Raw genomic sequence first — 24306 nt, forward strand, 5'->3', positions numbered from 1 at the left:
GAAATGAGATGTGTAAGTTGGTTTGATCGAGTAAGTAATGAAAGGGTAAGAGAGATGTGTGGTAATAAAAAGTGTGGTTGTGAGAGCACATGGAGAAAATGAGTGAGGAAAGATTGACAAATAGGATATATGTGTCAGAGGTGGAGGAAACGAGAAGTGGGAGACCAAATTGGAGGTGGAAGCATGGAGTGAAAAAGATTTTGAGCGATCAGGGCCTAAACATGCAGGAGCGTGAAAGGCGTGCAAGGAATAGAGTGAATTGAAACGATATGGTATACCGGGGTCGACGTGCTGTCGATGGATTAAACCAGGGCATGCGAAGGGTCTGGAAAGTTTTCTGAGGCCTGGATGTGGAAAGGGAGATGTGGTTTCGGTGCATTATGCATAACGGCGAGACTGAGTGTGAACGAATGTGGCCCTTGTTGTCTTTTCCTAGCGCTACCTCGCGCACGTGCGGGGGAAGGAGGGTGTCCTTTCATGTGTGGCGGGGTGGCGATGGTAATGAATAAGGGCAGCAAGTATGAATTATGTATATGTGTATATATGTATATGTCTGTGTATGTATATGTATGTATACGTTGAAATGTATAGGTATGTATATGTGCGTGTGTGGACGAGTATGTATATACATGTGTATGTGGGTGGGTTGGGCTATTCTTTCGTCTGTTTCCTTGCGCTACCTCGCTAACGCGGGAGACAGCTACAAAGTATAATGAATTAATAAATATGAATATACATGTATATATGTGTGTGTGTGTGTGTGTGTGTGTGTGTGTGTGTGTGTGTGTGTGGAGAGAGAGAGATTTGACGAAAGGAAACAAGAGGACCAAAACTTCAACGTGGTAAAACCAATCTTGTAATTCAGTTCATTATCTTCCCAAACTATATAATCAAATCACAACCCTCTAGTTGTAGGTAATATTTCCTCCTACATTCACTACATAACCAATATGTTCTTATAGACTCCTCATAAACTCACAAAACACAGTAAAACTCAAAGTCTATTTACATCGGAAAGAAAATGTGAATTGTTTGAGAGTTGCCAGCGGCCACAGAGTTCGAAGCGTCGACCGAAGCAGTCTCGATCAGAGGACACTCACGGTTCCGGTGGTTAGAGAACCGGACACTCATGGTTTCCGGTGGTCAGAGAACCGATCACTCATGGTTCCGATGGTCAGAGAACCGGACACTCATGGTTTCCAGTGGCCCGGGGACCGGTTACTCACGGCTCCGATGGTCAGAGAACCGGTCAGTTACGAATCCGGAACTATGTCTTCGGTGCCGTACGGGTTGTAGAGCCAGGGGTAGAACTCCGGCTTGGGTCGGGTGCAGGTAGCCATGATAACCTCCCGGAGGCCGTAGGGAAGGTTGTTCGTCTGGGTGAAGGTGTTCTCGTCCACGTCCGGGCAGGTGGTCTCCGGGTCGAAGACCTGGCAGCGGAAGGCGTCGATGGTGTTGATCTCGGACAGGGGCACGGGGTTCCTCACCCACTCCAGCACCCGGTCCAGCGACACCACGTACACGTCGTCCATGACGCTCAACCACTCCAGGAACCTGTGAAGGTGGGATGTAGTAGTCACCACGACAGGTGTAGTGGTCACCATAACAGGTGTAGTGGTCACCATAACAGGTGTAGTGGTCACCATAACAGGTGTAGTGGTCACCACGACAGGTGTAGTGGTCACCACAACAGGTGTAGTGGTCACCACGACAGGTGTAGTAGTCACCACGACAGGTGTAGTGGTCACCATAACAGGTGTAGTGGTCACCATAACAGGTGTAGTGGTCACCATAACAGGTGTAGTGGTCACCATAACAGGTGTAGTGGTCACCACAACAGGTGTAGTGGTCACCACGACAGGTGTAGTAGTCACCACGACAGGTGTAGTGGTCACCATAACAGGTGTAGTGGTCACCATAACAGGTGTAGTGGTCACCACGACAGGTGTAGTGGTCACCACAACAGGTGTAGTGGTCACCACAACAGGTGTAGTGGTCACCATAACAGGTGTAGTGGTCACCATAACAGGTGTAGTGGTCACCATAACAGGTGTAGTGGTCACCATAACAGGTGTAGTGGTCACCATAACAGGTGTAGTGGTCACCACGACAGGTGTAGTGGTCACCACAACAGGTGTAGTGGTCACCATAACAGGTGTAGTGGTCACCATAACAGGTGTAGTGGTCACCACGACAGGTGTAGTGGTCACCACAACAGGTGTAGTGGTCACCACAACAGGTGTAGTGGTCACCATAACAGGTGTAGTGGTCACCACAACAGGTGTAGTGGTCACCATAACAGGTGTAGTGGTCACCATAACAGGTGTAGTGGTCACCATAACAGGTGTAGTGGTCACCACGACAGGTGTAGTGGTCACCACAACAGGTGTAGTGGTCACCACAACAGGTGTAGTGGTCACCATAACAGGTGTAGTGGTCACCACGACAGGTGTAGTGGTCACCATAACAGGTGTAGTGGTCACCATAACAGGTGTAGTGGTCACCATAACAGGTGTAGTGGTCACCATAACAGGTGTAGTGGTCACCATAACAGGTGTAGTGGTCACCATAACAGGTGTAGTGGTCACCATAACAGGTGTAGTTGTCACCACAACAGGTGTAGTGGTCACCACGACAGGTGTAGTAGTCACCACGACAGGTGTAGTGGTCACCATAACAGGTGTAGTGGTCACCATAACAGGTGTAGTGGTCACCATAACAGGTGTAGTGGTCACCATAACAGGTGTAGTGGTCACCACGACAGGTGTAGTAGTCACCACGACAGGTGTAGTGGTCACCATAACAGGTGTAGTGGTCACCACAACAGGTGTAGTGGTCACCATAACAGGTGTAGTGGTCACCACAACAGGTGTAGTGGTCACCACGACAGGTGTAGTGGTCACCACAACAGGTGTGGTGGTCACCATAACAGGTGTAGTGGTCACCATAACAGGTGTAGTGGTCACCACGACAGGTGTAGTGGTCACCACAACAGGTGTAGTGGTCACCACAACAGGTGTAGTGGTCACCACAACAGGTGTAGTGGTCACCACGACAGGTGTAGTGGTCACCACAACAGGTGTAGTGGTCACCACAACAGGTGTAGTGGTCACCACAACAGGTGTAGTGGTCACCACGACAGGTGTAGTGGTCACCACAACAGGTGTAGTGGTCACCACAACAGGTGTAGTGGTCACCACGACAGGTGTAGTAGTCACCACAACAGGTGTAGTGGTCACCACAACAGGTGTAGTGGTCACCACGACAGGTGTAGTGGTTACCACAACAGGTGTAGTGGTCACCATAACAGGTGTAGTGGTCACCACAACAGGTGTAGTGGTCACCATAACAGGTGTAGTGGTCACCACAACAGGTGTAGTGGTCACCACGACAGGTGTAGTGGTCACCACAACAGGTGTGGTGGTCACCATAACAGGTGTAGTGGTCACCATAACAGGTGTAGTGGTCACCACGACAGGTGTAGTGGTCACCACAACAGGTGTAGTGGTCACCACAACAGGTGTAGTGGTCACCACAACAGGTGTAGTGGTCACCACGACAGGTGTAGTGGTCACCACAACAGGTGTAGTGGTCACCACAACAGGTGTAGTGGTCACCACAACAGGTGTAGTGGTCACCACGACAGGTGTAGTGGTCACCACAACAGGTGTAGTGGTCACCACAACAGGTGTAGTGGTCACCACGACAGGTGTAGTAGTCACCACAACAGGTGTAGTGGTCACCACAACAGGTGTAGTGGTCACCACGACAGGTGTAGTGGTTACCACAACATGTGTAGTGGTCACCACGACAGGTGTAGTAGTCAGCATGACAGGTGTAGTGGTGACCACGACAGGTGTAGTGTAGTGTTCTCCACAGGACATAACGTTTGATTATGTGGTAAATAGCGACATTAAGAGGTAAGAGACGTGATAAGACCCAAAGAGTAGATACAATCGTAGACACTCCACAAACCTCACCAATTTCTATGGCAACATAGACTGAGAAATGGAATTCAGTGGTCAGGAAGGAACCAATGCATGTGTTGAGAGGGTCTGTGAAATTTACAGTGAAGGAGCAGGAACATGGGTAACTGTAGCCTCAAATACAGAGGGAAGTTTTTTTTTAGGCTGAAGGCTCCAGTCACGGACAGAAGTCCACATCAAGGCCAGGACTTAATTGAAATATAGAGAGAATTATTAAATGTAAAAAGAAAAGTTATGGGAAAGTATTTACGAATTTTGGAGGAAGTAAAAGACCTGTCTTTTGAAATGCGCCAGGTCATTGTTATTGAGAAAGACATGAGAAGGTGGAGAGTTCCAAAGCTTCGACGTGTAGGGAAAGAAACATTTATCAAAACGGCCCACCCTTCAGTTGCTGATGGCCTCTTTGAGATGTACAGTGAAGATATAGGCGATATAGGTATAAGAAGGTAAGGGACAAGTATACCAGGATAAGAAGGGAGGAACAAACAAACTTTGAAAAGACTATTGTCGACAAAGGAAAAAGAATCCTAACATTCCCATAAATTCGTCAGAAGTAAATTGTCAGTTTAAGGGCAGGTGATCAAGGTAAGGGATACAGAGAAAATGTAGAGGATGATGCAGGTATATATGTGTGGAGATGTACAACACGTTCAAGGGTGTTTTCATACTGGAAGACATTGTAGACCTAACACCAGTAAGATGGAACGAGGAGGAGATTTTGAAAAGCATCGGGATGTCTAGAAAAGACAGTAACAGAATACTAAAATGTCTTGATCCACTCAGAGCTCATGGACCTGATGATATCCAACCATATGTGTTGACGATGTGTGCAGATACGCTAGATAAACCTGATGAAATACTACTCCAGATGTCGCTGGAGAGAGGCAGAGTGCAAAGGAAATGGAAAAGGGCAAACGAAATACCAGTATATAAGAATGGAGACTGGGTAGTGGCGCTGAGCCAGTCTCCCTGACGAGTGTGGCCTGTAAGGTACTGGAAAAGATGATCAGGAAGCAGATGGATGACATTATACAGAGGAGAAATTCCCTAAATGAGAGACATCAATGTATCAGGTAAAGAAAGTCATGTGTAACGAATCTCTTAGATTTCCACGAGAGTGTAAGCTTCGCCTTAGCTAAACAAAAGGGAAGGCTGGTTGGATGTTTGTATCTGGACTACTAGAAAGCATTTGACACTATCTTACATGACAGGCTAATTAAGAAGCTGGATCACCAGACAGAAAGAAAAAGGCGGAATCCTTCAGTGGACTGGTTTTCTTCGTAGAAGGAGACAAAGGAGCCTTTGGAAAATGAGGTGATGTCACCGGTGGATTGCTGCAAGGTTCTGTTTTGGCACCGCTACTCTTTCTTGATCTATGAAAATGACGTGCGTGAAGGTATAGACTCCTGAATATGTTTGCAGATGACCCCGAGATCACGAGTGAAGTGGAAAAGCATGGAGGATTGCATCACCTTACAAGGGGACCTTGACAAACTCCAAATCTGGTCTGATATTTGGTTGATGAAGTTCATCCCAAATAGCTGTAATGAGAATGGAACACAGGGAGATAAAGCCTCGACATTATTATGATCTAGCAGGCAATAAGCTGAAGGGATCTGTGTGAGAAAGACTTGGGAGTTAACATTGTCCTTAACCTGTCACCAGAGTTCGACCTTAGGAGAACAGTTAAGGAGACCAAGCTGTTCACATCTTACATAGGGACAGAAGTAGAACATGTCACTCAGGTTTGGTCACCACAGCCAAAGTAGCACAAAGAGAATGGATGAAGGCTTTATATTTTCAGAACAGACGTAGACAGTGAACAATTCTTTTGTGGGGATAGAACAACCGGAGGATATAACATGAAATCAAGCAAGAAACCTTTTACGAAAGATATGAAAAAAGGACTTTTATAGTGTAAGAATGGTGGATGAATGGGATGAAAGAAATGTAGTCATGGTAAATGCACACAACATGAAGAAATCTTTTTCTAAACCTGAAGTTAGAGTACTTTACGACCCCAAAATGCAACCCAGACAAAGACATCATACTCGAGAGGCGAGTCAACTCCTTCATCACAAGGGCGCGACTCTAGGATTCTGATGGTCTGGCCTTTGACCTGACGAAGGTCAAAAGGTCACCCCACCATACCCAGAGAGATCAAGGTCAGAGTTTGCCACACTTGGAATGTCTCTTCGGAACAGGTCTTTGAGGGGAAAGGTCCATCTCTGACACCGACCACGCCTCTCACAGATCCATAACCCCTTGGCTTCCACTTCCTCCTTCAGCGCTTCCGTCAGAAACCCCTCACCATCTTCCTCCTTCAGCGCTTCCGTCAGAAACCCCTCACCATCTTCCTCCTTCAGCGCTTCCGTCAGAAACCCCTCACCATCTTCCTCCTTCAGCGCTTCCGTCAGGAACCCCCACCATCTTCCTCCTTCAGCGCTTCCGTCAGGAACCCCTCACCATCTTCCTCCTTCAGCGCTTCCGTCAGGAACCCCCCACTATCTTCCCCCTTCAGCGCTTCCGTCAGGAACACCCACCATCTTCCTCCTTCAGCGCTTCCGTCAGGAACCCCCACCATCTTCCTCCTTCAGCGCTTCCGTCAGGAACCCCTCACCATCTTCTCCCTTCAGCGCTTCCGTCAGGAACCCCTCACCATCTTCCTCCTTCAGCGCTTCCGTCAGGAACACCCACCATCTTCCCCCTTCAGCGCTTCCGTCAGGAACCCCCGCCATCTTCTCCCTTCAGCGCATCCGTCAGGAACCCCCACCATCTTATCCCTTCAGCGCTTCCGTCAGGAACCCCCGCCATCTTCTCCCTTCAGCGCATTCGTCAGGAACCCCCACCATCTTATCCCTAGGGGCTTCCCTCTCCAAGTGCCCCTGCCAGACAGTGGCTCACCTGGTGTAGCCCTCCATCCGGGCGTCTGAGTTGTTCAAGGTGCCCTCGTAGAACCAGGAGTGGTGGACGTAGAGACCGTAGGGCGCCTTGTTGTTGAGGTAGTTGATGTTGAAGTTCCTCTTCAGGAAGTAGAAAACGGCGTCGGGGTTGGTCAGGAGTTCGTCATCCAGGCTGCGGGTATACGCATGATATACTCTGGGTTATACTGGGGAGCAGGCTAAGGCTACACCTTCCATTTGGTTATATTACATCTAGACTATACTTGGGCTAGCGATATATTACACCCATTCAAAAGGTTCAGGTTATACTCACAATATACCTCCGTTATATTTAGGGCATACCAGGATTATGCTCTGGGTAGGTTATATTTTTCTTATATTTAGACCAGCCTAAGATATATCAACACTTTATCATGCCTTCACTGGGGGTATAACCGATTATTTTCCATCTATGGTTATACTCTTATGATCCCAGATTTCTTCACACTGAGAATTTAGTTTAGTTATACTCTAAGATGCTCTGAAATTAATATACAGTCCCATGATAACCAGGGTATGCTGGAGTTATCGTTATACTGTGCTTATATGTTAAGTTATACTTAGGATGAGTTATAGTAGACTACCTTGAACAAACTAAGTATTTACCCATGGTTATACCTAAAACATACCATGATTACCAATGTTGGAGATATATATGGATGGAAAGCCCGCCCCCCCTCCCACAATTATATCTGATGGGTATATTTTCATTGTATTTAGGAGGATATACTCATGGACGACCACTGCAATGGTATTCGATAAGTGTGTTGTTTATACCGAGGTCATTTACGCAAGTCGAGTGGCACTCGGGTTCATGGGTCAGATGTGATTTATAAATGGTCAAGTGTGAGCAGTCGAGGTCACGTAGGGTTGAAGAATGGTCGTGTGTGACCTATGTTGTTGGTGGGGTTATAGGAGGTTGTATGTGGACGGGTCGAGCTCAGCGGGGGTTACAAGTGGCCAGGAGACGTTACCTCCTGCAGGTGTCCAGCATCGCGCAGGCCTCCCCAGTGTTGTCGTTCAAATCCACCATGGGCATGACCCACTGGCCTTTGAACTTCTTCGAGGGGCACCGTCCCAGCTGACAGTCCTGGCAGAAGAAGGAGAGGAGAAGAAACGAAAAAAAAACAGTTCATTTTGGAGAATCTTCTTCGCTGACTGCTGTCAGGGGAGGGATTATATACCGGCAGTATCAGAAGAGGGAGAATATATTCATCTTTTCATGTGGTGAACGTACTCTGACCTCCAGAGAGGCACTGGATTCTTTCCTTTACGGTATAAGGACGAGTTTTCTTTATCTCGAGGAGGACTCGAAGGCCCAGAGGGTATCTGAGGTGCTTTACAAGCCCTATCGTCCAAGGGGCCCCGCTGGTCGCCCGGGCGGGGCAGGTGAGATAAGGTATCTGGGAGAGGGATGGAAGGAGGAGGATAAGAGGCCAGATAAGGTATCTGGAAGAGGGATGGAAGGAGGAGGATAAGAGGCCAGATAAGGTATCTGGGAGAGGGATAGGAGGAGGAGGATAAGAGGCAAGGGATCCAACACTCACTTGGATGCTCGGGTAGTCCAGGGTGTAGGGCCACAGGGCACCCTTGGGGTTGGCGCCGTGCCAGTTGGTGTACTCCAGTGTGGGCCAGGAGGAGTCGTAGGTGAGGCCCGCCTCGCTCAGGGCCGTGAACATCTCGTTACCTCCCACCTCCAGGAAGGGCGCGCGCCAACCCTGCCTCAGAACAGCACCACAATGAGATAAGCTGCCCCTCCTCATGGCTTCGTGTACATGTGTGTGTGTGTGTGTGTGTGTGTGTATGTGTGTATGTGTGTGTGTGTGTGTGTGTGTGTGTGTGTGTGTGTGTGTACCTATGTACACACGCACTAGGTACCCATTCATCGTCCAGCCCCAGAGGGGTTATCTGGGAGAGCCAGGTAGACCCACCCTGTCCAGGATTCGAACTGGGACCGTTCGATTGGTGGAGTGCATCGCTAGCCATTGGTATTGTGTGTGTGTGTGTGTGTGTGTGTGTGTGTGTGTGTGTGTGTGTGTGTGTGTGTTGGTCGTACCTTGAGGTCGTTCCTGGGGATTTTGGCGTTCTCGACGATGATATCTCTGACGTCATCCATCTCCCGCTGCCAGACGCTCTCGTTGGCCGGACGCCAGTAGTTCTGGACGTCGCTCTTGTGTCTGGTGGGCGGGGGAGGTGGGTCCTTCGTTAGTGGTGGGTTTAGGGTGGGTGAGTGGGGGTGGAGGGAGACTAATGGGTAGGGGGCTGGTCGGTGGGGCGTTTGAGTGAAGGTAGATTGGTTGAGGTGGGACTGGTAGACGTGGGAGGGAGGAGAAAGATGACCTGGTCGAGGAGGTTTAGCACCTGGCAGGTGTATGAGGGTGTACATGACCTCTGCAAACAGGTGTTGACCTCATAGAAGGGTCATCTATCTGGTCCGCATCTATCATTAAGCTGGGACGAAATGTGAAATATTGGGTCAAAATGGGATGGGATTCTAGTGGCAGGTAACTCAACACTCAGACGGTAAAGTTATCCCGAATCTATAGTGGGATTATGAGCCAGAGATACGCTGTGGGAAGCCAGCAGCTCACGAGCAGTGGTGGCCCACCGTAACCTGTAGCTGGGTAGTGTTGGACCCTTCTGAAGTGAGAGGTCCCATGAACCTTGCCTGAGATGACCACATGCAGGCGGAGCCCGGTAAAACGAACACACACACACACACACAGACACACACACACAAACGAACAATCATATATATATATATATATATATATATATATATATATATTTTTATTTTTTTTTTTTTGCCGCTGTCTCCCGCGTTTGCGAGGTAGCGCAAGGAAACAGACGAAAGAAATGGCCCAACCCACCCCCATACACATGCCTTGATTCAATCCACTGACAGCACGTCAACCCCGATATACCACATCGCTCCAATTCACTCTATTCTTTGCCCTCCTTTCACCCTCCTGCATGTTCAGGCCCGGATCACACAAAAGCTTTTTCACTCCATCTTTCCACCTCCAATTTGGTCTCCCTCTTCTCCTCGTTCCCTCCACCTCCGACACATATATCCTCTTGGTCAATCTTTCCTCACTCATTCTCTCCATGTGACCAAACCATTTCAAAACACCCACTTCTGCTCTCTCAACCACGCTCTTTTTATTTCCACACATCTCTCTTACCCTTACGTTACTTACTCGATCAAACCACCTCACACCACACATTGTCCTCAAACATCTCATTTCCAGCACATCCATCCTCCTGCGCACAACTCTATCCATAGTCCACGCCTCGCAACCATACAACATTGTTGGAACCACTATTCCTTCAAACATACCCATTTTTGCTTTCCGAGATAATGTTCTCGACTTCCACACATTCTTCAAGGCTCCCAGAATTTTCGCCCCCTCCCCCACCCTATGATCCACTTCCGCTTCCATGGTTCCATCCGCTGCCAGATCCACTCCCACATATCTAAAACACTTCACTTCCTCCAGTTTTTCTCCATTCAAACTCACCTCCCAATTGAATTGACCCTCAACCCTACTGTACCTAATAACCTTGCTCTTATTCACATTTACTCTTAACTTTCTTCTTTCACACACTTTACCAAACTCAGTCACCAGCTTCTGCAGTTTCTCACATGAATCAGCCACCAGCGCTGTATCATCAGCGAACAACAACTGACTCACTTCCCAAGCTCTCTCATCCCCAACAGACTTCATACTTGCCCCTCTTTCCAAAACTCTTGCATTCACCTCCCTAACAACCCCATCCATAAACAAATTAAACAACCATGGAGACATCACACACCCCTGCGGCAAACCTACATTCACTGAGAACCAATCACTTTCCTCTCTTCCTACACGTACACATGCCTTACATCCTCGATAAAAACTTTTCACTGCTTCTAACAACTTGCCTCCCACACCATATATTCTTAATACCTTCCACAGAGCATCTCTATCAACTCTATCATATGCCTTCTCCAGATCCATAAATGCTACATACAAATCCATTTGCTTTTCTAAGTATTTCTCACATACATTCTTCAAAGCAAACACCTGATCCACACATCCTCTACAAACTTCTGAAACCACACTGCTCTTCCCCAATCTGATGCTCTGTACATGCCTTCACCCTCTCAATCAATACCCTCCCATATAATTTGCCAGGAATACTCAACAAACTTATACCTCTGTAATTTGAGCACTCACTCTTATCCCCTTTGCCTTTGTACAATGGCACTATGCACGCATTCCGCCAATCCTCAGGCACCTCACCATGAGTCATACATACATTAAATAACCTTACCAACCAGTCAACAATAGTCACCCCCTTTTTTAATAAATTCCACTGCAATACCATATATATATATATATATATATATATATATATATATATATATATATATATATATATATATATATATATATATACATTTTTTTTTTGCTTTGTCGCTGTCTCCCGCGTTTGCGAGGTAGCGCAAGGAAACATACGAAAGAAATGGCCCAACCCACCCCCATACACATGTAGTATATACATACGTCCACACACGCAAATATACATACCTACACAGTTTTCCATGGTTTACCCCAGACGCTTCACATGCCCTGATTCAATCCACTGACAGCACGTCAACCCCGGTATACCACATCGATCCAATTCACTCTATTCCTTGCCCTCCTTTCACCCTCCTGCATGTTCAGGCCCCGATCACACAAAATCTTTTTCACTCCATCTTTCCACCTCCAATTTGCTCTCCCACTTCTCCTCGTTCCCTCCACCTCCGACACATATATCCTCTTGGTCAATCTTTCCTCACTCATTCTCTCCATGTGCCCAAACCATTTCAAAACACCCTCTTCTGCTCTCTCAACCACGCTCTTTTTATTTCCACACATCTCTCTTACCCTTACGTTACTTACTCGATCAAACCACCTCACACCACACATTGTCCTCAAACATCTCATTTCCAGCAAATCCATCCTCCTGCGCACAAATCTATCCATAGCCCACGCCTCGCAACCATACAACATTGTTGGAACCACTATTCCTTCAAACATACCCATTTTTGCTTTCTGAGATAATGTTCTCGACTTCCACACATTCTTCAAGGCTCCCAGCATTTTCGCCCCTCCCCCACCCTATGATCCACTTCCGCTTCCATGGTTCCATCCGCTGCCAGATCCACTCCCAGATATCTAAAACACTTTACTTCCTCCAGTTTTTCTCCATTCAAACTTACCTCCCAATTGACTTGACCCTCAACCCTACTGTACCTAATTACCTTGCTCTTATTCACATTTACTCTTAACTTTCTTCTTTCACACACTTCACCAAACTCAGTCACCAGCTTCTGCAGTTTCTCACATGAATCAGCCACCAGCGCTGTACCATCAGCGAACAACAACTGACTCACTTCCCAAGCTCTCTCATCCCCAACAGACTTCATACTTGCCCCTCTTTCCAAAACTCTTGCATTCACCTCCTTGACAACCCCATCCATAAACAAATTAAACAACCATGGAGACATCACACACCCCTGCCGCAAACCTACATTCACTGAGAACCAATCACTTTCCTCTCTTCCTACACGTACACATGCCTTACATCCTCGATAAAAACTTTTCACTGCTTCTAACAACTTGCCTCCCACACCATATGTTCTTAATACCTTCCACAGAGCATCTCTATCAACTCTATCATATGCTTTCTCCAGATCCATAAATGCTACATACAAATCCATTTGCTTTTCTAAGTATTTCTCACATACATTCTTCAAAGCAAACACCTGATCCGCACATCCTCTACCACTTCTGAAACCACACTGCTCTTCCCCATATATATATATATATATATATATATATATATATATGTGTGTGTGTGTGTGTGTGTATCTATGGATGTTAATGTGCTGAGAGGTGCAACTGGAGGGATGTCCGATCATTATCTTGTGGAGGCGAAGGTGAAGATTTGTAGAGGTTTTCAGAAAAGAAGAGTGAATGTTGGAGTGAAGAGGGTGGTGAGAGTAAGTGAGCTTGGGAAGGAGACTTGTGTGAGGAAGTACCAGGAGAGACTGAGTACAGATTGGAAAAAGGTGAGAACAAAAGACGTAAGGGGAGAGGGGGAAGAATGGGATGTATTTAGGGAAGCAGTGATAGTTTGCGCAAGAGATGCTTGTGGCATGAGAAGCGTAGGAGATAGGCAGATTAGAAAGGGTGGGATGAAGAAGTAAGATTATTAGTGAAAGAGAAGAGAGAGGCATTTGGACGATTTTTGTAGGGAAATAATGCAAATGAGTAGGAGATGTATAAAAGACTTAAGAGGTCAAGACTTAGTCAAGACTTGACTTGGAGATGTAGAAAAGAAAGAGGCAGGAGGTCAAGAGAAAGGTGCTAGAGGAGAAAAAGAGGGCAAATGAGAGTTGGGGTGAGAGAGTATCATTAAATTTTGGGTTTGGAGATGGTATTGCAGTGGAATGTATTAAAAGAGGGGGGTGACTGTATTGTTGACTGGTTGGTAAGGTTATTTAATGTATGTATGACTCATGGTGAGGTTGCACTGGACTTAGGAATGCTTCAAGTGCCACTGACAGCACGTCCCCCGGTATACCACATCGATCCAATTCACTCTATTCCTTTGCCCTCCTTTCACCCTCCTGCATGTTCAGGCCCGATCACACAAATCTTTTTCACTCCATCTTTCCACCTCCATTTGCTCTCCCACTTCTCCTCGTTCCCTCCACTCCGACACATATATCCTCTTGGTCAATCTTTCCTCACTCATTCTCTCCTGTGCCCAAACCATTTCAAAACACCTCTTCTGCTCTCTCAACCACGCTCTTTTTATTTCCACACATCTCTCTTACCTTACGTTACTTACTCGATCAAACCACCTCACACCACACATTGTCCTCAAACATCTCATTTCCAGCAAATCCATCCTCCTGCGCACAAATCTATCATAGCCACGCCTCGCAACCATACAACATTGTTGGAACCACTATTCCTTCAAACATACCCATTTTTGCTTTCTGAGATAATGTTCTCGACTTCCACACATTCTTCAAGGCTCCCAGCATTTTCGCCCCTCCCCCACCCTATGATCCACTTCCGCTTCCATGGTTCCATCCGCTGCCAGATCCACTCCCAGATATCTAAAACACTTTACTTCCTCCAGTTTTTCTCCATTCAAACTTACCTCCCAATTGACTTGACCCTCAACCCTACTGTACCTAATTACCTTGCTCTTATTCACATTTACTCTTAACTTTCTTCTTTCACACACTTCACCAAACTCAGTCACCAGCTTCTGCAGTTTCTCACATGAATCAGCCACCAGCGCTGTACCATCAGCGAACAACAACTGACTCACTTCCCAAGCTCTCTCATCCCCAACAGACTTCATACTTGCCCCTCTTTCCAAAACTCTTGCATTCACCTCCTTGACAACCCCATCCATAAACAAATTAAACAACCATGGAGACATCACACACCCCTGCCGCAAACCTACATTCACTGAGAACCAATCACTTTCCTCTCTTCCTACACGTACACATGCCTTACATCCTCGATAAAAACTTTTCACTGCTTCTAACAACTTGCCTCCCACACCATATGTTCTTAATACCTTCCACAGAGCATCTCTATCAACTCTATCATATGCTTTCTCCAGATCCATAAATGCTACATACAAATCCATTTGCTTTTCTAAGTATTTCTCACATACATTCTTCAAAGCAAACACCTGATCCGCACATCCTCTACCACTTCTGAAACCACACTGCTCTTCCCCATATATATATATATATATATATATATATATATATATGTGTGTGTGTGTGTGTGTGTATCTATGGATGTTAATGTGCTGAGAGGTGCAACTGGAGGGATGTCCGATCATTATCTTGTGGAGGCGAAGGTGAAGATTTGTAGAGGTTTTCAGAAAAGAAGAGTGAATGTTGGAGTGAAGAGGGTGGTGAGAGTAAGTGAGCTTGGGAAGGAGACTTGTGTGAGGAAGTACCAGGAGAGACTGAGTACAGATTGGAAAAAGGTGAGAACAAAAGACGTAAGGGGAGAGGGGGAAGAATGGGATGTATTTAGGGAAGCAGTGATAGTTTGCGCAAGAGATGCTTGTGGCATGAGAAGCGTAGGAGATAGGCAGATTAGAAAGGGTGGGATGAAGAAGTAAGATTATTAGTGAAAGAGAAGAGAGAGGCATTTGGACGATTTTTGTAGGGAAATAATGCAAATGAGTAGGAGATGTATAAAAGACTTAAGAGGTCAAGACTTAGTCAAGACTTGACTTGGAGATGTAGAAAAGAAAGAGGCAGGAGGTCAAGAGAAAGGTGCTAGAGGAGAAAAAGAGGGCAAATGAGAGTTGGGGTGAGAGAGTATCATTAAATTTTGGGTTTGGAGATGGTATTGCAGTGGAATGTATTAAAAGAGGGGGTGACTGTATTGTTGACTGGTTGGTAAGGTTATTTAATGTATGTATGACTCATGGTGAGGTGCCTGAGGATTGGAGGAATGCTTGCATAGTGCCATTGTACAAAGGCAAAGGGGATAAGAGTGAGTGCTCAAATTACACAGGTATAAGTTTTCTGAGTATTCCTGGTAAATTATATGGGAGGGTATTGATTGAGAGGGTGAAGGCATGTACAGAGCATCAGATTGGGGAAGAGCAGTGTGGTTTCAGAAGTGGTAGAGGATGTGTGGATCAGGTGTTTTGCTTTGAAGAATGTATGCGAGAAATTCTTATAAAAGCAAATGGCTTTGTATGTAGCATTTATGAATCTGGAGAAGGCATATGATAGAGTTGATAGAGATGCTCTGTGGAAGGTATTAAGAATATATGGTGTGGGAGGCAAGTTGTTAGAAGCAGTGAAAAGTTTTTATCGAGGATGTAATGCATGTGTACGTGTAGGAAGAGAAGAAAGTGATTGGTTCTCAGTAAATTTAGGTTTGCGGCAGGGGTGTGTGATGTCTCCATGGTTGTTTAATTTGTTTATGGATTGGGTTGTTAGGGAGGTGAATGCAAGAGTTTTGGAAAGGGGGGCAAGTATGCAGTCTGTTGTGGATGAGAGAGCTTGGGAAGTGAGTCACTTATTGTGTTCGCTGATGATACAGCGCTGGTGGCTGATTCGGGTGCGAAACTGCAGAAGCTGTTGACTGAGTTTGGTAAAGTGTGTGAAAGAAGAAAGCTTAGAGTAAATGTGAATAAGAGCAAGGTTATTAGGTAGAGTAGAGATGAGGGACAAGTCAATTGAGAGGTAAGTTTGAATGGAGAAAAACTGGAGAAAGTGAAATGTTTTAGATATCTGGGATTGGATTTGGCAGCGGATGGAACCATGGAAGCGGAAGTGAATCATAGGGTGGGGGAAGGAGCGAAACATACCCATTTTTGCTTTCCGAGATAATGTTCTCGCCTTCCAAACATTCTTCAACGCTCCCAGAACCTTCGCCCCCTCCCCCACCCTGAGACTCACTTTCGCTTCCATAGTTCCATCCGCTGCCAAATCCACTCCGTGTCACCTACAAACAGCAACGGATTCGCACTTCACCCCCAGCCCATGGCATCTTCCACTTCTCCCTCTCTCCAGAACTCTCGTATCTATCTACCTTTTCACCTAGGATTAAACAGCCATGGTGACATAACTTACCTTTGATACAGATCCACCTTCACCAAGAGCCACCACTTACCCTCATCTCCTCTTACTCGCAGCCACGCCTCACTCTCGAAAGCACCATCCTCAGCTCTACCAACCTCCTCATGTGCTTTCTCCAGACCCACAAATGCCACTTGCAGCTTCCTCACTGGAGCCACTGAACGCTTTTTCCTGTCCTGTACACACACACACACACACACACACACACACACACACACACACACACACACACACACACTATTAGATCACACTTCTTGATCTGTGATCCCTCGCGAAGGACGTAAATGACTTCCTGAGAGGTGTGGAGGCGCCATAGAAAGGGCTTCTGAGACGGGAAGGTGAAGGCATATGTTCATATATATGAAGTATAAAGATACTAACCAGAAACGATGTATCTCTCCGTTACACTTCGACATACGACAAAAACTACCCCAAAGCTCTGGTTATTTGAGACTTCTTGAACAGTGAAGATAAACAGAGAAGTTGATGGTAGAGCAGTTAAATGAGCCACTACTGGGGAATCAGGCAGTCAGAACTGACGTGAATGAGACAATGAGACCAAGAATGAAGCAGTTAGAGTGGTTGATACCGTGAAGGCTGATTATGAACCACTGAGACAGGGAATGAATCAATGAGACCTGCAGTGAAGCAGTTGAGGACTCACGTGACGGAGTGGAGCGCGATCTCGTGTCCGAGGCGATGCAGCTCGTTGACCATGGAGTAGTTGGTGTAGAGATGAGACACGAAGAAGGTCATGGTGATACGGCACTTGTTCGGGTTCTTGATGTTCTTGAAGCGCAGGTAGAAATCGTAGTTGTCCTTGGTGATGGCGTCGTCGAAGGAGAGCACCACGAACTGCGGCACCTGCTCCAGCGGGATGTCGCCTGGGTGGTGGACCGAGCCACACAGGCAGTCGGGCAAGAAGCAGTTCTCATCCTGTTTACATTCCTCAGGTTCCTCGTCCTACGAAGAAGGAAAAGGCTCTGTATCAGAGGGCGCGGCCGCTGGGGCACGTCACAGTCACCAGCAGGTTAGGGTAGTGAAATGGGAGACGATCACAACGAAGATGTTGGAGGTCTTTTGTCTGGCTTCAACCCTCAGGGTGGAGATAGGGAGGTCTTCGAGTTGGGAAAAATGAAGGGGAGTAGGGAGGCGACGTACGCATCAGTGGCCTTACCTGAGTGACCTCAGCAGGGGCAGAGAAAGCAGGGGTAGTAATGGCGAGCAGTGCCACCAGAGCCAGTAGCAGCGGGGAACCTTCAGACGTCCACATCTTACGAGGGAACATCGACCACTGGGACAGAGGAGGGCTGAGGTCGCCTTTATATACCTTATTGGGGCCTTGGGGGGGGGGGGGGGGGGGGGGGGGATGGAGTTTAGTTGCCTAATCTGGATCTTGATAAGCTCGAGAGGTTTTTCACCATTACGATAAGTGCTTCGAGGAACAACTGCATATACCCATTGCCTCATCTCTGTGTACAGTTTCCCCGAGGAAGACCATGTCTTAGGTAATGAGAGGCGAATTTAGACGCGCCAATGCCAAAGCCATTTCTGTGAGCACGAGTAGGCTCTTCCACTGGCATACATGTAATGACAGAGAACATTTTAGTGCCACATTTAATTGATGGCTCATGTGAACGATGTTTCTAGGCTGGGCCAAAGGTAAACAGCATGGAAAACGTTTCCGAACGTTTGTTATCAGGTGTATTAACGTTTCACGAATCCCTCGCAGGAGTCAGTCAGGTTCACATGTGTCCTGTACACATCAAGTCCGCTCGACCCACCCTGGAAGGATCGACGTCTCGCCTCGAACTCCAGCCTGTCCATCGCTGAGGAAGAATATGACACCATCATCTGCCATGAGGATATAGTGAGGCTACACCATTCCCCGTGGGGATATAGTGAGGCTACACCATTCCCCGTGAGGATATAGTGAGGCTACACCATTCCCCGTGGGGATATAGTGAGGCTACACCATTCCCCGAGAGGAGCATTGAAGCTCCACCAACCCGCATGTGGAACAATGAGGCTCCACCATCAACCCTACGAAGAAACTGGGGTTCCACAATACCCCATAGGGAGCAATATGGCTCCATTGTCCCCATAAGGAACATTGAGGCTCCATCATCCCCCATAAGTAGCAGTGAGGCTTCACCATCCACATAAGGAACAGTGAGTCTCCACCATCCCCCATGAGAAACAATGAGTCTTTACCATCCCCATGAGAATAATCAAAGCACTACCTTAATCATGAGGAACACTGAGGCTCTGCTCTTCCCTGTGAGGAACATAGTACTACAATCTCTCAAAAGGAACAGAGAGGCTACACCAATGAGGGTCAATGAGGCTTCTCAATCCCATGAAGGAGAATGAGGCTCAGCCATCCCCAGTGGGAACAGTAAGGCTCCTCCAAACGCTACGACGAACAGTGAGGCTCCCTCCCTCGGGTGGTTATGATCAGACGACTTGTTTCATAGATAATTAAGGAAATGGTAACAGGCAGGGACGAGATGAAGAGGAGATGGAGTGAGTATTTTGAAGGGCTGTTGAATGTGTTTGATGTTAGGATGGCAGATGTAGGGTGTTTGGGTCGGGGGCAGTATGGGAAGTGAGAGAGTCAAGCCAAGTGGCTTGGTGAAAAGAGAAGAGGTGGTGAAACCACTGCGTAAGATGAAATGTGGCAAGACAGCGGGAATGTATGGCAATCGCGTTGAATTTCTTAAGAAAGGTGGTGACTGTGTTGTTGAATGTTTAATTGGGATTTTCAGTGTATGAATGGATCCCCATCCACAAGTAGTCCAATGCACTCATACGTTGACGACTCACCGTTGCATTTATCCACATGCTTCAATTCTGCTCCCTCTTCTCTCAGTCGATTTGCATCTCGACTTGTTACAGTCTCCTCAGTAGACTCACGCTTGGGCAGGATATCTCAGTGGAGGTAGACGTAATCTAGTTAAGTTTATTGTCTCCAAGACTCAGTTTCTACTCATCTCTCTATAGAAAACTCCTCACAGCTCTTGTCACTCTTTTGAAGGTTCTGTAATTCCACCTCTTAACTCAGTGAATATGCTTGGTATCACTGTAACATCCTCTCTTTCTCGGAAACCCCACATACGGGTATAGCTAAGTCTGCCTCTAAGAAGCTGGGTGTCCTTTTTAGACGTCGAAACTTTTTTTCTCTTGAACAGCTGCTTCGTTTATACAAGGAATTGATTCGTCCTTGTTCTAAGTACTGCTCTCACATCTGGGGTGGTTCTACCTCTTGACAGAGTTGAGTCACAGACGGTCTGACTTATAAAGTCTCTTATGCTGACTTCCAGATTTGGCCCCCTTGCCCTACGCTGCAATGTTGGTTCACTTTCCCTCTCCACTAGGTATTACTTTGGTTTTTGCTCCTAAGAGCTGGCTGCTTGCGTGCACCTCCATTAGCTATACCAAGCAACACTCGGCACGCTGCTGCGTCACGTGATTACTGTGTGGCTGTTGGCAACTCAAAGATGGGCCGTTCTGAAAACTGTTTCTTTCCCTGCACCTTGAAGCTTTGGAACGCTCTACGTTCTCATGTCTTTCCCAAAAACTATTACCTGACACAATGTAAAAGACAGGTTTTTCACATTCATAATTCGAAAATGCTTTCCCTTGTCTCTCCTCTTTCCCTTTCAAAATCCTCTATATTTCAATTAAGGCCTAGCCTTAATGTTGACTTTTGTCCATGATTGGAGCCTTTAGCATAAAAATGAAGAATGTATAGAGCATCAGCCTGGAGAGGAATAGTGTGATTTCAGTAATGGTAAAGGATGTGTGAATCAGATGTTTGCTTTGATGAATATGTGTGATAAAGAAACAGATGGATTTGTAAATGGCATCTATGGATTTGAAGAAAGCATATGCCAGTGGTAAATAGAGATGCCTTGTGGAAGGTGTTACGAATATATGCTGTGGGAGAAAGGCTATTAAAAACAGTGATGAGCTTTTATCAAGAGAGTAAGGCCCATGTGCGAGTAGGAAGAGAGGAGAGTGAGTGGTTTAAGGTAAAGGTCGATCTGAGGCAGGGGTTTGTAATGTCACCATGGCTGTTTAATCTATTTATGGATGGGATGGTCAGGGAGATAAATGCAAGAGGTCTAGAGAGAAGGGCAGGTATGCAGGGTTGTTGAGGTGGGAGATGAGTAATTGTCGTTTACTGATGACGGCGCTGGTGGCAGAATCGAGTAAGAAATTGTAAAAGTTCGTAGGTGAGTTTGGGAGAGTATTTGAAAGGAGAAAGTTATGAGTAAAGTGAGTGAAGGTTAGGTTATTAGCAGTACAAAGATAGAGGTTAGATATGGTGTCAGTTTGAATGCAGAAAACTTGGAGGAGTGTTATAGATACCTAGAAATGGACGTGGTTAGTGAATGGAGCCATGGAATCTGAGGCGATTCTTTAGGTGGATGAGGGGGCGAAGGTCCTCGAAACACTGAGGAATGAGTGGGAAGAGGGTCACTAACTGGGAGGGCGAAGATGGGTATTTTTGAAGTTATGGTGGCCCCAGCGGTTGTGTGTGGATGCGAGGCATGAGAGTGTACGGAGGAACATGGGATGTGTTGGATATGAAATGGCCTATGATAATGTTTGACAGATGTGTGGTTGTAAGAAGAGTGTGGCTGAGAGAGATAAAGAGGGTATGTTGAAATGGTCTCGATTTTTTTAGAAAATAAGTGAGGCGAGGTTGACAAAGAAGATACATGTATGAGAAATTGAGGATAGAAGAAGAGAGTGACCGAATTAGAGATGAAAGGATAGAGTGAAGAAGATTTTGAGTGGTCGAGGCCTGAACATGCAGGAGGGTGAAAGGCGTGCACGGGATAGAATGAACTGGAACGGTGTAGTATACAGGAACCGACGTACTGTCAGTGGACATCACAGCTAAAGATTGGCTCTAAATGAATGAGGCCTTTTCTTCCTCTTTTTCTGGAGCTTTCTCGCTGACGCGGGACACGGAAAACAGGTGTGAAAGACAAGAAAGCACACAATACCAAGACTCAGTTTTATACAGCATTCCATCCTCCGCAGAGCCCAGTGGCTATACGAATCTCCAAGTACAGAAAGTCCATTGATACAGTGTTAAGTCTTCTTGCTGAGCCTTCTGATGCGTGTTAGGAACTTTTGATCACTTGCTGAGGGACACTTCACTTACTTATAATAGGGTCTGTGTGTGTGTGTGTATGTATATGGCTTGTTTTGTGATGTAAAGCCTATCGAAGAGAAATTATTATCATTACCGTTATTAGTAGTATTAGTATTACTTTATCATTATAATGATTATTATTATTAAAGGAATTATTATTACTTTATGATCATTTATATCATAAATATTATTATCACTAATATTATTATCATTATTATCATTATCATTATCATTACCATTATCATAATCATCATTATTATCATTATCATTACTATTATCATTATTATTATTATTATTATTATTATTATTATTATTATTATTATTATTATTATTATTATTATTATTATTATTATTATTATCATTATCATTATTATTCATATTGTTATTTAGTTGTTTATGATTACCTTGCTACCTCCATTATTGATAAGAGTGTTATCAGCAGGGGTGATGGGCGGCTGTGTGGGTAATTGGACGAGTTAAGCTCTTGTGTGGAGACTTTTATGGCCGCCAGACACGGCCGCTTCAGGAACCTCCTCCTCCTCCTCCTGCTGGGGGAACCCACGAAGACCCGGGACGTCGGTACAAATCCCTGCCCCCCCCCCCAGGGCCGTGACGTCACTCCGTCCGCCCAGTGGTCGCCGGGTCATGGTAATATATTACGTAGGAAACATGTTTGAACGGAATGTGTTCAGTGAAGCCGCCTCGGTCAGTCGCTCCAGCGTGTCGCGTTGGCAGACGACAAAATTTTTATCTTTTTTTTTTTTGACGAGGAAAAAGATATACTGATTATCTGTGGTATCTGCGACAGTGATGAATGTGAGAGGGGGTTGATTGTGAGAGGGGGTTGATTGTGAGAGGGGGTTGATTGTGAGAGGGGGTTGATTGTGAGAGGGGGTTGATTGTGAGAGGGTTAACCTGGGGAGTGAGAGAGAGAGAGAGAGAGAGAGAGAGAGAGAGAGAGAGAGAGAGAGAGAGAGAGAGAGATTTGGGACATAAAGCTCTTTCTTATCATTCAAAGGATGCTTATCGCCCTTGAAATCTCTCTCTCTCTCTCTCTCTCTCTCTCTCTCTCTCTCTCTCTCTCTCTCTCTCTCTCTCTCTCTCTCTCTCTCTCTCTCTCTCTCCCAACATCAGGCTGTGACAAATTACGAGGGCGTAAGCCACACTGGATTAACGGCCAGTTTGGTCCTAAATCCCCTCGGGTAGGTCATGTGATCCTGGGGTTGGGGTGCTTATCACCCCAGCTGCTGATAACGCGGGGAGACCGAGGGGCCTCTCCGGACGGCGTGAAGTCGTCAACATCCAGGTCCAGGTGGCGGCGTCGGCTTGAGGAACGGGAGGGCAAGAGAGAGAGAGAGAGAGAGAGAGAGAGAGAGAGAGAGAGAGCCATGTCCCCCGGCTCACCCATGGCCAGGATGCGACACTTTCCGTGGATGGTGTTGGTCGCGACCCCTGCTTCCTGCTGCTGGTGCTGCTGCAGTAGGGAGGAGGCGTGAAGTGTGCAGCCCATCGGACAATCAGTCATATGTGAGCCTCAGATTAGGGTTTTTTCCCCCTCAGTAACGTGTCAGGTATATGGGATTTCACCCAAGCATAGCTACAGCCATCAGGTCTCTGGACATTTTGTCTATGTTGACGAAAAGTTCGTCTCCTTATGGCATCATCTGGCGTGTCGTATACCTGAATGGAAGATACATGTCCGTGTGATGGGTTGGAAATGGTGTACAATGTTATGGTGGTCTTCTGTGGCCCCTGACCCTCTGGTGGTGATACATGATGAAGGAGGTCTTTTTTGGCTCCTGGCCCTATTGAGAGAGGTCTTCTGTGGCCCCTTAACCCTAATTGAGGGAGGTCTTCTGCGGCTCTTGACCCTATTGAGGGAGGTCTTCTGCGGCTCTTGACCCTATTGAGAGAGGTCTTCTGTAGCTCTTGACCCTGTTGAGGGAGGTCTTCTGTGGCCCCTGACACTATTGAAGGAGGTCTTCTGACCCTCTCGTGGCAATACAGACTGTAGGAGGTCTTCCAACGTAGATCTGAAATCAAAGTAGATATCTGTGACATGGATTCGAAACCCGACTGCTTGAAAGCAGAGCGCTCGCTCCAGGTGGGGAGTGACGCAAGGGAGTAACTGTCTAATGCCCCTCAGGACACTACACCACCTGTGGCGACTGTAGGAGCCACACCTCCCTCCTTACCTCGAAGAATGTCGCCCACTGTCTCAGTGTTCACAGGTTCCCACCACCCCAGGCGTAGTATAGAGAGGAACTCGCCCTGGCGTTGGACAGTGCTTCTGTAATCTCCCGCCATGAGAGTTCGTCTTCGTTTCCTCTTATTCTGATACACAGAAAGACGATAGACGGCTGATACACAGAGAGACGATAGATGGATGATGCGCAGAAAGCTGAGAGACGTAGTTCCAATGTGATGACTGTGCAGCAGCGGCAGACCCACTCAGTAGGAGGGGACCTAGCTCTTCCCTAATCCTCCTCCAGCCTAGCCCAAGAGGTCTTGAAGACCCATTACCAGGCGACATCT

The 24306-nt window shown here is 46.6% G+C and overlaps 1 protein-coding gene across 1 annotated transcript; it reads right to left on the reverse strand.

Annotated features, from left to right (window-relative positions):
• Nucleotides 1-86: 86 nt before the first annotated feature.
• Nucleotides 87-23281, reverse strand: LOC139764431 (chitin deacetylase 7-like). The gene is made up of 10 exons (XM_071690982.1): nucleotides 23176-23281; nucleotides 19428-19532; nucleotides 18321-18430; nucleotides 17779-17895; nucleotides 17266-17564; nucleotides 8985-9105; nucleotides 8476-8646; nucleotides 7903-8018; nucleotides 6891-7061; nucleotides 87-1554 (listed from the first exon to the last, which is right to left on the reverse strand). The coding sequence occupies exons 1-10, from the start codon at nucleotides 23279-23281 to the stop codon at nucleotides 1254-1256; spliced, it is 1617 nt and encodes a 538-aa protein (XP_071547083.1). The 3' UTR covers nucleotides 87-1253.
• Between the last annotated feature and the right edge of the window lie 1025 nt (nucleotides 23282-24306).

Source organism: Panulirus ornatus, chromosome 50 (genome assembly GCF_036320965.1).
Source record: "Panulirus ornatus isolate Po-2019 chromosome 50, ASM3632096v1, whole genome shotgun sequence".
NCBI lineage: Eukaryota > Metazoa > Arthropoda > Malacostraca > Decapoda > Palinuridae > Panulirus > Panulirus ornatus.

Excerpts from the sequence above, each read along its gene's own strand:
- LOC139764431 (XM_071690982.1), bottom strand. The coding sequence starts at position 23,281 with ATGGGCTGCACACTTCACGCCTCCTCCCTACTGCAGCAGCACCAGCAG. Across the intron at positions 19,533-23,175 it reads GTGTCGCATCCTGGCCATGG|ATATCCTGCCCAAGCGTGAG; the intron begins GTGAGCCGGGGG and ends ACCTCCACTGAG. Across the intron at positions 8,019-8,475 it reads TGGACTACCCGAGCATCCAA|GACTGTCAGCTGGGACGGTG; the intron begins GTGAGTGTTGGA and ends TTCTTCTGCCAG.